At 37.7% G+C, this 16,125-nt stretch overlaps 2 protein-coding genes across 3 annotated transcripts; one reads left to right on the top strand and one right to left on the bottom strand.

Moving 5' to 3' along the window:
- The first annotated feature begins 5,027 nt into the window (after nt 1-5,027).
- LOC126713329 (uncharacterized) lies at nt 5,028-11,463 on the top strand. Of its 2 annotated transcripts, none has more exons than XM_050413065.1 (16): nt 5,028-5,404; nt 5,558-5,608; nt 5,965-6,140; nt 6,513-6,590; nt 6,838-6,949; nt 7,458-7,542; nt 7,638-7,689; nt 7,774-7,835; nt 7,912-8,024; nt 8,110-8,231; nt 9,296-9,364; nt 9,521-9,578; nt 9,893-9,966; nt 10,169-10,214; nt 10,578-10,657; nt 11,139-11,463. In XM_050413065.1, the coding sequence occupies exons 1-16, from the start codon at nt 5,272-5,274 to the stop codon at nt 11,199-11,201; spliced, it is 1,374 nt and encodes a 457-aa protein (XP_050269022.1). In that variant the 5' UTR covers nt 5,028-5,271; the 3' UTR covers nt 11,202-11,463. The 2 variants fall into 2 exon arrangements, with proteins under 2 accessions (XP_050269022.1, XP_050269021.1); XM_050413064.1 differs by having other exon boundaries at nt 10,575-10,657.
- Nucleotides 11,464-12,696: 1,233 nt separating this feature from the next.
- LOC126713330 (ethylene-responsive transcription factor ERF061) lies at nt 12,697-14,564 on the bottom strand. The gene has a single exon (XM_050413066.1). The coding sequence runs from the start codon at nt 14,014-14,016 to the stop codon at nt 13,045-13,047; it is 972 nt and encodes a 323-aa protein (XP_050269023.1). The 5' UTR covers nt 14,017-14,564; the 3' UTR covers nt 12,697-13,044.
- Between the last annotated feature and the right edge of the window lie 1,561 nt (nt 14,565-16,125).

Genomic DNA, 16,125 nt, shown 5'->3' with positions numbered 1-16,125 from the left:
ACCCTTCCCAACTAAGACTCTGCACCTAACAGAACCGGATTCTTCGGCTTTTTTGACCACCCCCAACGATTCTGGGATTAGACTGACGGGACAAATATCAGTCTTGGAAAGGTTGACCCTACACGTGGACGAAGGATAGCAAACGTAGGCTAGTATAAAAGAAAAGGTAGAGTAATCAGGAAAGGGGGCTGGAAAAAATGGCCAAAAAGGAGAGCCTCCCATCCCACCTCCAGAAAAAATACTCCAGGGGTGAAAACACCTTAATGATGTATGCACACCACAAAAAACCCACCGCCGGGTAACCGGGGGAAGACATTAATGCTCCTCGGACCCGGTCCAAGGAGTCCAATCCCTCAGGCTATGAAGCTGTAGGGCTTGGATGTCCTGGCTGAACCCCCTTTTTTTACATGAGTCCCCCTAAAAATCAGGACCAGACCATCGCCCAGTGATCAAAGGCAGGCCTTTTAAGCCCACTCTCTACAAATCATATTGTGAGGGATCTTTTTTTGTACGAGCCCAATGTCATTCTTGGGCCGTTAAATAATCGTGTCCCTGCAATTGGCGCCGTCTGTGGGGAGGCTTGCGCGTTGGCGCAGGTGGCGCTTGAGTCAACTCTCTAGCAAGCAGAGATTCGCGGGTTTTCCCCCGTCTCCGGTGACATGCAGTTGCTGTTCCGACATAAACTTCGACCAGGGGCTACGTCCTGCAGTGCCAACGGCACGAGCAGCTCTAGGGGCTTCCGGCCTCAAGCCAACTCTCCCCGCCACGGGCAAGGGGTTGACCTGCGAAAAAGCAAATAAGTACACAGAAAAAACTATAAGTTTTGAACAGAACCAAGGCCTTGCATGGTCCTCGGACTCAAGCCTATGGGGAAACCAAGTACACAAAAGAAAAACACAAGTTTTGGACAGAACCAAGGCCTTGCATGGTCCTCGGACTCAAGCCTATAGGGAAACCAAGTACTCAAAAAAGTTTTGGACAGAACCAAGGCCTTGCATGGTCCTCGGACTCAAGCCTATGGGGAAACCAAGTACTCAAAAAAAAGTTTTGGACAGAACCAAGGCCTTGCATGGTCCTCGGACTCAAGCCTATGGGGAAACCAAGTACTCAAAAAAGTTTTGGACAAAACCAAGGCCTTGCATGGTCCTCGGACTCAAGCCTATGGGGAAACCAAGTACACAAAAGAAAAACACAAGTTTTGGACAGAACCAAGGCCTTACATGGTCCTCGGACTCAAGCCTATGGGGAAACCAAGTACTCAAAAAAGTTTAGACAGAACCAAGGCCTTGCATGGTCCTCGGACTCAAGCCTATGGGGAAACCAAGTACACAAAAGAAAAACACAAGTTTTGGACAGAACCAAGGCCTTGCATGGTCCTCGAACTCAAGCCTATGGGGAAACCAAGTACTCAAAAAAGTTTTGGACAGAACCAAGGCCTTGCATGGTCCTCGGACTTAAGCCTATGGGGAAACCAAGTACTCAAAAAAGTTTTGGACAGAACCAAGGCCTTGCATGGTCCTCGGACTCAAGCCTATGGGGAAACCAAGTATTCAAAAACTCAAAAAAGTTTTGGACAGAACCAAGGCCTTGCATGGTCCTCGGACTCAAGCCTATGGGGAAACCAAGTACTCAAACACAAGTTTTGGACAGAACCAAGGCCTTGCATGGTCCTCGAACTCAAGCCTATGGGGAAACCAAGTACTCAAAAGAAAAAGCACAAGTTTTGGACGGAATCAAGGCCTGGCATGGTCCTCGGACTCAAGCCTATGGGGAAACCAACTACTTGGATAGGAAAGTCCTCGACTCAAACACTGTAAAAGGTTAAGGCCAGTAAGAGTGTTAAGAAGATGGCGAAATGCCCCACTTTTCGGTAGCTTAATGGGGCTGTTTAGTTTGCGGGTGATATGTTTTCGGATGGTTACTTCCCACACCGCATCGAGCATTCAGTTTTCATCTCAGCTAGTTTTGGGGTAAGTATCGTTCTTCACAGGTCGGCATTGTTGTGCCAAACAACTCTATTAAAGTTATGGTTACACCTTTTTCTTAGCAAGTATTTTGGCCCTAGTTGTCATTGATTCAAATGCTATATTTTTGTACCGAACAGCACTTACAATTTCGTAAAAACGCCTTTCCCTTTGATAAGGGGTTAAGGACCCAAGTATTGTACTCTAAGGTCGCCAGTTTTGTGCTCGGTCGATTCAGTAAGCTCATCATAATATCCTTTATGTTCCTGCCTAATGGGAATTTCAGCCCTAAGTATCATTTGTTCGATTCAGTATTATTGAGCAGGATTATTTTTATAAACACAGAGCAAGATCTTTTTATTGACTGGAACTTTGGTCCTAGACATCGATCACGGTTTAAAAATAAAAAGAATTTACAAGACTGTATGTCTATGCATTGCGTCATCATTTTGGAAACATAGAGATATAACATGCGAAGTAAAATGATAACAATTTTTATTAATATAAAAATGTATTACAACGTACAAAGAGGGGCTTAAACAAGCCTATACAAAAGGTGAACTGCCGAAACAACGATAACATCAGCAATACAGATAAGTAAACAGTCAGGTGTCTTTTAAACTCGTCTTCAAAGTCTCTCCAATCTTTGCCTCAGTATTGCCCATATTGAGAGAAGAACCTTCTTTAGAAAAAGATGAAGGAGAAGGAAGAAGAAGATGAAGGAGAAGGAAGAAGAAGATGGAGGAGATGAATGAGGAAGATGGAGGAGATGAATGAAAAGAAGGAGGAGAAGAAGAGGGAAGAGATGAAAAGGAAGAAAAATGAGCAAAATAGGGAGAAGGAAAAGCACCAGGATGGATCTGGTGGTGGAAAGAAGAAGAAAGAGAGGCAAAAGGAGGCGCCAGTGAACGAAGAGAAGAAGAAGCAGGGGCACTTAGTCCCTGCCCTGGTCCTGACTCCTAACACACTGGCGCCATGTTAGATATACTCATGAGAGAGCGGGTGGTACTGATAATGGGTGTCCTCGACTCAGTCACGCCGAAAATGAGACGTGACGAGTCCCTGCTTCGGATTTTGGCTAAAAGGAAGGTGAGACAAATCTTGAGTCTCCGCCATCCTTGCCTTGATCGAGCCATTTCGAGCTTTACTTGAACATGGTGTTTTTGGGAGGGGAATGGTTTCTTCATTGCTTATTACTATGGTGAACGTATTACAGGTTGAGGTATAGCCAGAGGGTAAAAATAAACTCTGGGAGGAATCTAAGGGATTCAGGTATGAGAGAACCAACTCTTGTTTTTTCTCTTTATATGAGGGACGAAGAGGAGGATACTTAATGTGTTCAGATCTCCAAGGAGATCCGCCAACAAGAATATGCTCGTTCCGCTCCCCCACGCCGTTAGTAACCATTAAATGAGGGGTCTCGTGAAAGGAAACTATTAAAGATACGCTCCGGATAACCAAACGGCGTGAGCGCATCGTGAACAAATTAAGAGGAACATCTCGTAGACCGGTGCATTTCCTGGGCAGGTGAAGAATCGCCAACGCCGGTCAAAGGCTGAATTAAATGAGCCATAATAAAGGCTCGGTATTACCAAAACCCCCCTCTCCAACCAGGAGGTCGGACAGCAGGGTTTTGAGGAGCTATTATGGGGCCCGATAATTTATGAGCCAGGCCCATTTGCTCATGGGGAATCCAAAGGCCCAAGCCGAAGAAGGCTATGGCCCAAGCCCAATAATATAAAGCACAAAATGGCCCGGAGATGCAGCCGAGGACAGTTCAGTCCTCGGCAGACCCAAAAGCTCCATTAAGAAGAGGGGTAAAAAAGGGATAGGAACAAACTTGAAAGAAAGCCTAAAATGTCTCGGGAAAGCTGCTCTTACTACCCTTCCCAGCTAAGACTCTGCACCTAACAGAACCGGATTCTTCGGCTTTTTCGACCACCCCCAACGATTCTGGGATTAGACTGACGGGACAAATATCAGTCTTGGAAAGGTTGACCCTACACGTGGACGAATGATAGCAAACGTAGGCTAGTATAAAAGAAAATGTAGAGTAATCAGGAAGGGGGGCTGGAAAAAATGGCCAAAAAGGAGAGTCTCCCATCCCACCTCCAGAAAAAATACTCCAGGGGTGAAAACACCTTAATGATGTATGCACACTACAAAAAACCCATCGCCGGGTAACCGGGGGAAGACATTAATGCTCCTCGGACCCGGTCCGAGGAGTCCAATCCCTCAGGCTATGAAGCTGTAGGGCTTGGATGTCCTGGCTGAACCCCCTTTTTTTACATGAGTCCCCCTAAAAATCAGGACCAAACCATCGCCCAGTGATCAAAGGCAGGCCTTTTAAGCCCACTCTCTACAAATCATATTGTGAGGGATCTTTTTTTGTACAAGCCCAACGTCATTCTTGGGCCGTTAAATAATCGTGTCCCTACAATAATAATAATAATATAGTTTAATAAATGTCTGAAACGTATAGCTGTTAACAAATGTTTTAGCTATATGATTTTATTTTACAAATTCAATTTTGGTGTTGTAGTAAAATAAACAAAGATTAAATTATATATTGTACTCAATACATTTTCCATGCATCGCACGGGTTAGCGACTGGTATTAATCTAATATTAGTTAAACAGAATTCTATAATAGACTTTTTTTATAATACACTACGTTGCTGATTTTTTTTTTATATAATACAAAAAATTAAGAATTAGACGCTGCTGCAATTCAAGATGCATTAGATCTTTTTTTTTTTTTAAGTGTAATATACGTTGTTGCAATTTAAGATGTATTAGACTTTTATATATATATATATATATAAGTTTTTTCTTTTTAAAATCTAAAAATTAAAAAAAAAAATCAATTTGGTGAAGTCACTTGACGCAATCGCAACGTCTAAACTCAACTTTTATTATACATTAGAAAAATTAAATTATTGGGCTTAAAACTGGTCCAACATCTCATGGGCCTTTAATCTCAAATGCCGCACGGTGATTTTATTTATTTATTTATTTTAAACTCTCGCACTGGTAGTCTCGTTCTTCCCCTAAAATCTTTCGCGCCCAAAAAGGACTTATTTATCTAGTGTTCCCGCCATTTTGATACTTTAATTCATTCCTATTCTGACCCTCAGATCTCAACCACAACCAACCAACGCCTGCAATTTCACGAACGAAGCACTCTCTCTCTCTCTCTCTCTCTCTCTCTCTCTCTCTAACCAGTTCTTATTCTGTGTTTGATTTTCACAGAGCGATTTTGTTTGTGAAATCTGAAAGAGAAAAAGTAAAGGTGTGTAGTACTCGAAATGACCAAAGAGGAAATCGAGAATGGAACCGCAGACATGGAGATCGATCAGCGCGAACTTATGAACGGTGATCGGAGCGAATTGAACGCCGTTCCTGACGGTTTCAACGCCAATTATCTCAAAGTCTATTACGGTAAATTACATATATATTTCTCCGATTTATTTTCTTTAATTATTGCTTCTGTATTATACAAATCTAGCTAGGTTTGAATTTCAGTGAGAATCTTCAATTTTTTTTTTACTTAATTAAATAATTTATTTGTTTGTTTGTTCAATTTTGTGCCAGGAAAACTATTTCCGCATGCAGATATATTCAAATGGATGTCTTATGGAAATGGTAAAAAATCACATTTCCTAATATTGCTCTGTGTGTTTATGCTTAGAAGTTTTGTATTTGTTTGGCTAAAATACTGTTTTTTGTCCTAAATTTTGCATGAATTTAATTTTTCAAGCCTAAACTAGAAGTTCAATTTCGTCCTTAAACTATTGAAAGGCATTTAGTCCTTAAACTTTGAAAAATATCTTTTTTCATCCCTAAATTATTTATTTAAAAAGAAAAATTAGTTAGGTTGAAAAAGGTTCTTGAAAAAAAATTAGGGATGAAAAATGAAATTCGTGCAAACTTTAAGGATGGAAACAATATTTTAGCGTATTTGTTTCTTTGCTGAATATGTGCTGGATTGGTGTTTATAGATGGGAAGCATCCTGGCTGTGATGAGTCCTATTTCGGCCGGAGAGAATTTTCGTTTACATTAGATAATGACATTTATCTGCGCTTCCAGTCTTTCAACAGCGCGTCCCAACTTGAAAATTCCATCAAGGAGAAGTGTCCATTTAAAATAGATATTGGGCCAGTGTACAGCGTTGATGTAAGTTGAATTGTTTTAGCTGTTAGCGAGCATGATTTAGTAGATAATTTAGTTATATCTAGTTGGTTTTCCAATTTATACTTGCTTGTTTAAATGAAAGATAGCAACAATTTTGGTTTAATACATACTTGCCACAAGTTAAAAGTTTTCAATTTTCTTATAGTACATGTAATGACTTGGGTTTGTAATTAGTACATGCATGATTTTGGAATCAATTTTGTGTATTGATGTTTGTTAAGCATAACAAAGCCTGGAACTAAATGCTAGGGTTCCTCTCTGTGGCAATGTGGTTTATTGTGAATTGCAATTTTTGCCCTTGTTTGCCTATGTATTAACAGCCCTATTCTTTTTTTAATCACTTATATTCTGTAGCCTGCAAAGAGGCACGCGTATGCACAAAGTGGCAATAATGTTTTCACTCCGGTGGAGAAGGAGCTTGTTTTTGATATAGTAAGTTGATCAAGACTTTGGATTTTTTTTTTAATTGTTTGATTGGTAAGTTACAAATGCACCAGTGGGTGGCGGGATGGTCTTGAACTCACTATCTCACCCTCCACTTCGCTTTTGCAAGAGGAGGTGCCATTTGAGCTAGTGCTCATTGGCAAATGTTTTGAGAGTTTTTAAATAGACAGTAATTTACCGAATATTTGAGTGTGTCGACTTGTTTGAGATGCTTGATGTAGACTTATATCCACAGGATATGACAGACTATGATGATGTTAGATATTGCTGCTCTGGAGCTGATGTTTGCTTAAAATGCTGGACACTAATGACAATTGCCATCAAAGTGATTGATCCTGCCCTCAGAGGTATGGGTTTTTTTATCCATATGCATCAAGTAAATAGAATAATATTAATTAGTATCTGATGTCTTATATTGACAAGTTAGATGGATGTTAGATCTTTCAGGGACTGTGTTTTAAATATACACAATGAAAGAGGCTCCATGGCAAACATTTTAGGGGGCTATTAATGTGGAGACATATTGCTTGAAAGTTACTCCACAATTCTATAATTTTCAACCTACGTTAATGAGGAGGGCTATTATGTAGAGTCAGAAGCTCTCCATACTTGACTCACTGTATGAGATCTTAAAGAAACACTAGTTCATATGCTTTTTCTAACAAGAATCCATACATTAAGGAGGATATTGAATACTGGCTTTTTTGTATTTGGAACTCACAGGACAATGTTGGACCTATATATTAATTTTTTTATTATCATATTTTTTACTAATTGTATAGTCATATGGTTTTATAGAAGCCTTATGTTTTCAGTTGATTGATTTTCCACGTTGCTCTAAATAATTTGTTGCAGATGATTTTGGTTTTAATCACATTCTCTGGGTATATAGTGGTCGACGTGGTGTTCATTGTTGGGTTTGTGATCCGAAAGCAAGAAGGTTGTACATTAAATAATCAAATTCTGAAATTTCTTTTTCAAGTTCTTTGTTCACGATGCTCAAAGATTCAAACTGTATTGCCATTACTCCTGTAGGTTGACGAATGAACAGAGGTCATCTATTGCTGAATATTTCCGTGTATACAAGGTGGGTTATACTGTTTTGACAAACTTTTAATTTGGAGGAATATTTTTTCATAAAGTTTAGTGGAATTTTCTGTACTCTGATCAGGGAAATGAAAATAGTCAGAAAAAGGTGTCTTTAACAAGTTCTGCCTTACATCCGTTCCTTTTGTAAGTGTTAGTATGCATTGACTTTTTAATTCTAGGCCAATTGTATCCTCTACTAAGACATATTCCATCTCTACAGGAGATCATACAAAGTCCTGGAGGAATTCTTTGAGGGAAATTTGCTTTCAAATCAAAGCTTATTTTCAACTGAGGAGAGATATGAGAAGATCTTAGAAATGATTCCTGATGAATGTACACAATTTCTTTTCCCTTTTCATATATAATATGTTCTATGCTCATGGTTAGTGAAGTATTATATGTGAAGCTATCCTTGCAGCTATTACTTCTGAACTACGGGGGAAGTGGCAAGACAACAAAAAGTCCTCCATTTCAAAAGAAAACATTAATGTTGATCGATGGAAACATGTAAAAAAGATACTGAAATCAGGAAAACAGAAGGTATGGAATTTCTAGTGTAGCACAACTATCTCTTGCTAGGAATCTTGTAATCAACTTTGGACTTATGTGCCACACTAACCTAGTAGAAGAAAGTAGAAAACTAGGATGTAGACAGGGATTTTAATTATGTATTTCTCTGAGGCAACCAGATGCCTCAACTGGAATAGGGGATTTTTCAGCCATCTTTGAGATCACGTTATTTCTTTTTGCCACTTGGTTGATATTATTGGATTCTAATAACATAGAAATTGCTTAAAACAATTTGATAGAACTGATGTCAGCAAAGTGTTTTGTGGATTGCATTGTATGATTGTCTGGGCCTAAGCCTAAGCTGTTGAATTCTTTTGTGATACAATTTGTAGACTGCCCTTTTTTCTACAAATGTGCACATCAAATCGTATCAAATTTGCAGCCTTAATTAGTTCATCTTAGATAGGGCCTTAATTGTTGTGATTTTTCTTAGGAACAAAGAAATTAAGGAAGGCATTAAGCCTAGTGCTCGTTGCTGAGTTCCATCTATGCAATGGGATAGCAAACAGGCAATGGAAGGGATTTGAAGGAGCTGAATGTTGGAATACTTTGGATAACCATAGTTGTGACAATGGTTTAATGATGCGTTTATGGAAAGACTAGGACAAGAACTTTTATAATCTTGTTAAGGAATTTTAATGGAAACTTAATTTTGTTTTACATTTTAATGGAACTTTTATAATCTGGTAGACTACCCTTTTTTCTACAAATGTGCACATCAAATCTTATCAAATCTTCAGCCTTAATTAGGTCATCTTAGATAGGGCCTTAATTGTTGTGATTTTCTTAGGAACAAAGAAATTAAGGAAGGCATTAAGCCTAGTGCTCGTTGCTGAGTTCCATCTATGCAATGGATAGCAAACAGGCAGTGGAAGGGATTTGAAGGAGCTGAATGTTGGAATACTTAGGATAACCATAGTTGTGACAATGGTTTAATGATGTGTTTATGGAAGGACTAGGACAAGAACATTTATAATCTTGTTAAGGAATTTTAATGGAAACTTAATTTTGTTTTACATCTTTCCCTATTTCAGGCACCAGGACTGGGAAAGTGTGTTGAAGAGATTGTATTCTCTTTTAGTTACCCTCGACTCGATATGGAGGTTTATGCTATTACTCTTACTTTTTCAAAGTGTACATTCTTCTCAGGATCATAACTTGATACAAATAATGGTTGTATACTCCTTAGACAATCAAGCCTGTTATATCTGACATATGTATACTAACTCTTCATCTGACCTATCTGTTGTTGGTATTAGGTTTCAAAACACATGAACCATTTGCTAAAAGCACCATTCTGCATACATCCAAAGACAGGTTAGCACCTGGAGCATATGCCCGTAATCCATATCAGATATTAGTGACCATTTTTAGTTTTTTTTTTTTTTTAACTTGAAAATACGCTGCTAGATAATTTTTTGGAAAATATAAAGGGTTTTGTTTTGCTTTGAATACCAAAGTTTTTAAACCTAAACTAGTAATATTAGTTATCAAATACTAGTGATGAAAGTTATATGCTTATCATAAGAAACCTCTGATAAGTAATATTAACTGCCATCTGTTATGGTAGATATTGCTTAGTTATGTGGCTCATAATGGTATTGTATAGTAATTTATTCTCATTATTCCAGGTCGTGTTTGTGTTCCTATTGATCCGAATCGTTGCGAGGAATTTGATCCTACTGCAGTACCAACCCTCTCCAAGGTACTTTTGATGAAATAAATTTTTATTTATTCATTTGAATGATTGCTTGCCAGGAAGATTTTTAAATCCAAGGTGAATGGTTTGAAAAATTCTCATCCTAGTTCAATTTATATTTTGTTATAATGATGTAGATCTTGAACTTCTATATGGAATTTGTCTCTTGTTTCTCATGAAGTGTTATTTGATTTTGTTGAATTTACAGCTCTTAGAGGAAATTAACATGGGAGGTTTGGGAACAGATGATGATGGTATGTTAATACAAAACTAGGACATTATTTACAGTTTTTCCATTGCCTTTGCATCACTATTTTAGCTACCCAAGTTTTTATGCGTCCTATCAAATTTTTGGTGGTTCACAAAAAGCAATCTGAAAATAAAAAATAGTTGATGCAAGGGTGGGGCTTCCTTTCCATTATGGTTTTCCTTAATTAGTATGGGACTTGATGACATCCGGGAATTTGAATTGGAGGTCATATAGTTGTATGGTTGGTCAACTTCTGTTTTAGGTTTTGCAGGGTAATCCCTTTTACTGCATGCTCACTTTAATATAGATACCGTTTGGATTTTTCTCCAGTATCACTGACGATGTAAATTTTGTTGCTTGACAGCAGAATGGGATAGAACCTCACTTGGAAAATCAATCAGGTTTTTCAGATCATCATTCTTGCAGCCTCTACTAAAGTCTTGCAAGGTATGCCTACTCTCTCTCATTATCCCTTTGTATGTTGATTTAGGAAATTGCCATCAGAATTGTCTTGGCATATAGCTTATTACAAATTTTAGGCAGCATTATTGATCTTTGATTTCATGGTCCTTAGGCTATGTTTTGAACTATTCTAGGCTATGCTGATTAAGAATATTCAGTGTTAGATAAAACACAGACTTTTTGTGAAAGGGTAGGCTTTGTTAATGCTCCTGTTAGAACTTCCTCAGCTACTGCTATCCATACAAGAAACTTGATAAACAAATTTCTAGCTTTTCAAAATGAAGTTTTCTCCCTCCTTTGTCAAAGAATGTCAAGAAAGTTACTTATACATGTCTGTTTCCTCCTCTTATGTGTATGCTTAACATGCAATATAAAATGGATGAGCCCCTTAAATAAACATTCTGTTGAAGATGCTAGTTTTGGTGAGGAAACATTAGGTTAACCATGCAATTTATGAATGTTGCAGGAGGAGATAGAAAATTCTTACAATGCAAAACTGCAACACTCAAAGACTTCTCTGACCTGGTAGTGCTTTTCTAAGTTTCTAATCAGCTTGTATCCGGCCATTAGAGGTCCTCTTATTTTATGTAAAATTATTTTTTTATGAGGTGCTATAATCATGATGAAATTATATACCATATCTTGTCCAGAAAACAGGATCAACGTGTTGTGTAGCTTGCTGGTACCTTTCTTTTGTTTACTGTAAACTGTGGTTAATGCCCATGCAAAATTTCATGTAGTACTCTGCTGCTACAATATTGCAACTTGCAAGAATGCTTCACTTTTTTCAAGACCTGCCAGTGCGCCCTTACAAAAAAAGAAAGTGCATGTTGTGGGTCACCATTTAGCAGAAGATACTTTTCCCAAAAAAAAAAAAAAAAAAAAAAAAGCTGTTAAAAGAGATTTTCTAAAGCATTTAAATTCCACTGATTTCAGTACATTCCCTTGGATGTCTTATATTTCTTGCCAATAAGTGGTTCAGAAGATTGTTTGATAAAGATAGGGCCATATATGAGCATGAACAAAGACTGCTGGAGCTAAGTTGAGTTTCGCCTAATTTTTCCTGTTGCGATGTAATTCTCTCATACCGGAGCATAGAATTCATTCTAGTCATAACCAGAAATCACTGTTTGTAGAAATTGCTTAATAGTTTGACTGTAAGAATGACAATTTCTAATCTACTTGCATGTGAGCCTATTACAGCAGCTGCCTAATATATCAGTTATCTCAAGAAAGCTGCTAAGAATTTTTCTCATGATTCTTTGGAGTTATCTGGTGTCAAGCTTACTTCTCCATCATCTTTGAAATTTACTTCTAAACTTATAATTAGTTGGAAGTCAAAAAGTAGGCAGTCTTGCATCTTATCCTGTTAATTTGCTGCTTGATAAAACAAATCCCTTACAATTGAATTAGGGCCAATGAAGATTTAACTTGAAATTGACATTAAAATTCACTTGGGGTCACCATCAAGTTTGCGTACTGAATTGGGCATTTTATAGTCTATTTCTCAAGGATATTGGAAAAACCTCTGAGATACAACCAAACGAAGCACTTCAGTTTCACCTTTCTTTTGTGTGTTTTCCTACTTTATTATTGTCATTTGAATAATAGCCCAACTTTAATTTCTTTCATCTGTAGCTACCTTCTATCATATATCAAGCATAGGAATCACAATGGCACAAAAGTAAGATACTGCACGGAACTGCTTTACAATTTTGCTGTCGTTCTAAATATCTTCATTATCTCTCAGTCACTCGAATAGGGCAGTGGGCACAGGACTTGGACCACCTCTTCATACACAGCTTCTTAATATTTAAGAGGTATGGAGGATTAGCTATGAAACGTGGGCAGACTCTTAACTCTCAAAGATAAGAGATCAGGTTGTTTTGTTATTGGTCATTACACTGGGCATACGTCATGTGAAACGTGTAATTAATTGGCAGGAATTAGGTTTCAAGTTTAGCCTTGAACAGTTGCTTTATAACACATTAACATCTGCTTGGAAATGTATTTATTAGTATAAATTAATACAAAAACTATTAAGACTTTTATTACAGAAATAACATAGAAATAGATTTAACTAACAAGTGACCACGTACAGTATAATCTTACATCACTCTGTGTAGGAGGGTAACTAGCTCAAAGATAATTCTTAAAGCCTTCAAACAAAAAGCAGAAGGCTAAAACATAACCTAATGGCCCCTAACTAAGCTAGAAAAAACCCTCACAAATCGACATTAGATTGGAATAAGAAACTAGGAAATTAAAGCATCTGCCTACAGACTACGGACCTCATCACCACCATATACACTTAAAAATCCTGCCTCACATTCAAAGAAAATTCCTCCAAAACTTGCAAGCATTTTGACAATTCAGCGTCCGAAACACATAGTCCTCTGATCAGCAAGAACTTCCCAGATCAAGTCGGGATCAAACGAAGGCATCTTTGCCAGTGAACAGCCTTCTAAATCTGATTCCTCTGCCAGTGCCATTGCCATTGGACACTCTGTCGAAACAGAGGAAGGTGAATTCTCACACCTCCAAAACCCATCTTCAGAAACTGCAGGTGATAACAATTCACTGCCCCAACTATCACCAAAAACCAATGGTGACAGTGGCACCGATAACGATGACGAAGACGATGATGAGTCCACCTTCATTTTTTTCTCAATTTTACTACTAGAACTGCTACCATCACCACCGCCACCACCTGTGCTTTTCTTTGCATTCTTTTTAGCTTTCTCTCTTTTCACCTTTTGACAAATTGCTTGAATTTTCGCATCAACTGAGCTCTTCAAAGCATTCAATCTAGCACAATCTCCGAATCCTAACTTACTTGGATCCTTAAGATTTGGGAAATTCAAGCGTGCATATTCGCCACGAAGCTTATAAGCGGCACGATCATAAGCATAAGCCGCGGCTTCTGCCGTCTCATAAGTACCCAACCAGACTCTCATTCTGTTCTGGGGTAGTCTAATCTCAGCAACCCATTTGCCCCAATGTCTCTGTCTCACTCCCCTGTATAGCTTTTTCTTGCAGGGACTTTTGTAACTGCTTGTGCATACAGAGCTCTGAAGTGGGATATTCAAAGAAGTATGATTAAGCAAACTGCTTGGTCGGTTTTCTTGCCAGAGTTTTTGTAGAAGATCTCTCTGGTGGAGATAAACAGAGGAACCCAGAGGCTCAAAAACAGGGTTAGTGATAGCGTTTGATGGGCTGCAATGAGAGAATATTGAATCCAAAGTGCTAGTGCCGCCTGTTAATATGAGTTGAGATAACGAGGATCGGATATCAGCACCATCAGTGTTTGTAAGAGGAATGTTTTGGTCTTGGTTTGTATCCATGGTTATGGCAAAATTTAAAGCTTTGTTTTCAAGGAAAAGTGGAGTATAGAAAGGAAAAAAAAAAAAAAAAAAAAAGTTGGACAACAACGTGTAGGAAACAAGGACACTAAAAATTGGTCCTTTTTTCCCCTAGATATGATGAAAATTGGTAACCAGAGGTTATGGGCAAAGGAAAACAGAGAAGATATGAAAGTTTAAGCAAAGGAATTATGTGGATTTGTGAAAAACTCAAAAGAGATATTGGGTTGTTCACAGAAGAAGAAATTTTTTGGGTTAATAACCTTTGAGAACAGAGATCATGAGAGGGAAAGTTATTGGAGGAACAGAGTTAATCATGGAGGAAAGCTGAGGTACTCAGGGAATAGGAAATGGAGGAGATTTTTTTTTTCTTGGTATTGAAAAGAATGATTTTGAATTACTATGCTGAGACTAAGTTTGGTCTGCAGCTTTGGTGGTATTTATAGCTGCAGAGTGCAGAGTTTAACAAATTTTTTTAATTTAAATTCCAAATCCAAATCCAAGTTTGTAAACACAACCGTAAACAAATTGTTACATAAAAAAAAAAAATCAGAAGGGTGTTGTTATAAAGAGCTCCCACAAAATAATACAGAAGAAATAGTAGCGAGAGACGTACACATTTACATTACACTTTTAGGCTAGGGCCGACTGGGCCGTTTGACAAAAGCTAACATTTTGACTCCGTGTGGTTCCCACTAGACCGTACTTCTATATCTTTATATATCTCTCTCTCTCTCTCTCTCTCCTCTCGGTGTCAGTACTGCCCAAAAAAGCCACTTTATTGATTTATTACATAGACAGATTCAGCTCCTGTAAAGCAATTAAAGTCCACACATCATAACTTTTGTGCCACGCGTCTCATTGCCAAACAGATCTCTCATCTGCTTTTCTTTCGTCTCGTGCAAGAGAAATTTTTGCCTTTTTATCCGCCACACTGCCTTTCCTTAACTCAACTTCGAACCCCGGAACCTCCTTGCAGCTTGGCTTATAAATTAATAAATTATAATTAGCTATCTCTAACCCCTAAACCTCTTTCAGGTTTGAACCGTTCAATAATTGTTCCATATTTTGATTGAAGTTTTGAAGAATTTTTTTTTTAATCAATTTGGAGTTCATAAGTTTTATTTACTACACTGTCAATTCATAGGATTTTTCAAATTGCCAGTGAAATAATTTGAACAATATGTGTTTAAGTTTTAAATTTATCATGAAACTTTTGATTTAAGTCATATTCTTGACGTGCTAATAAGAAAAGGGTTCAAGTTTAATTTCAAGCTTTTGTTACTGAGTGTTTCAATAACACAAGTAAAGATACATTTAGTGTCAGCTCTACTATATATACTAATACAATCGTCAATCGATGTGTTGCCTAAGGCCCCAAGTAGAAAAAAATGCCCTCAAATTTTAATCAATATGATTATATCTTTAATTAATTAAGCCCAAATATCACCCAAAAAATAAAATAATATTTTTTAATCAAATGAAAAACAAGAAAACAGAGAGGGGGAGAATGATGTTCACAATATTTTTCACAACATTTTTATAGTAAATCCTAAGTTGAAAGTTGTTACAGGCTGTAAGTGATGACAAAAAAATAATTTCAGTTGGGGGTACAAATTAGAACTAATAACAACTGTAAGGACTCGACTTGAGTTCCTAACCTAGCATGTGGACAGACTTAGGCCCAAGAAGCCCAAAACAATGAATTTGTAGAGAAATGGGTTGAAAAACTGGGCTTTAGTTGATCAAACAACGATATATATAGGCTTGATAACAAAAAGATAAAAATGGACTATTATGAAATGAAGAAAGAACATCCTCGGCGAAATCCGAGAACAATAATTCTGATATAATGTTCTTAGATAGCGTTTCAAATTTGATTGTGGATTGCTACAGTATTTCTTCTCTCAAATTTCTGATCCTTTTCCTTGTTCTTTCTCCTTTTCTTTTATACTCACTTCCCCTTTCACCTCTACCGTCTACCTGTATGCTAAATGGTTAGGGCTGATACTTGTCCCATCAACCCTTCTCATAAGTCTTCAAGTAGAAGCTGTAAGGCTGAAATACACTGTTCAGGTATCATTTCTACAT

The sequence above is a fragment of the Quercus robur genome, chromosome 2 (assembly GCF_932294415.1).
Source record: "Quercus robur chromosome 2, dhQueRobu3.1, whole genome shotgun sequence".
Classification (NCBI taxonomy): Eukaryota; Viridiplantae; Streptophyta; class Magnoliopsida; order Fagales; family Fagaceae; genus Quercus; species Quercus robur.
The sequence above is the reverse complement of the archived record's forward strand: the minus strand, read 5'-3'. Positions and strand labels throughout refer to the sequence as shown.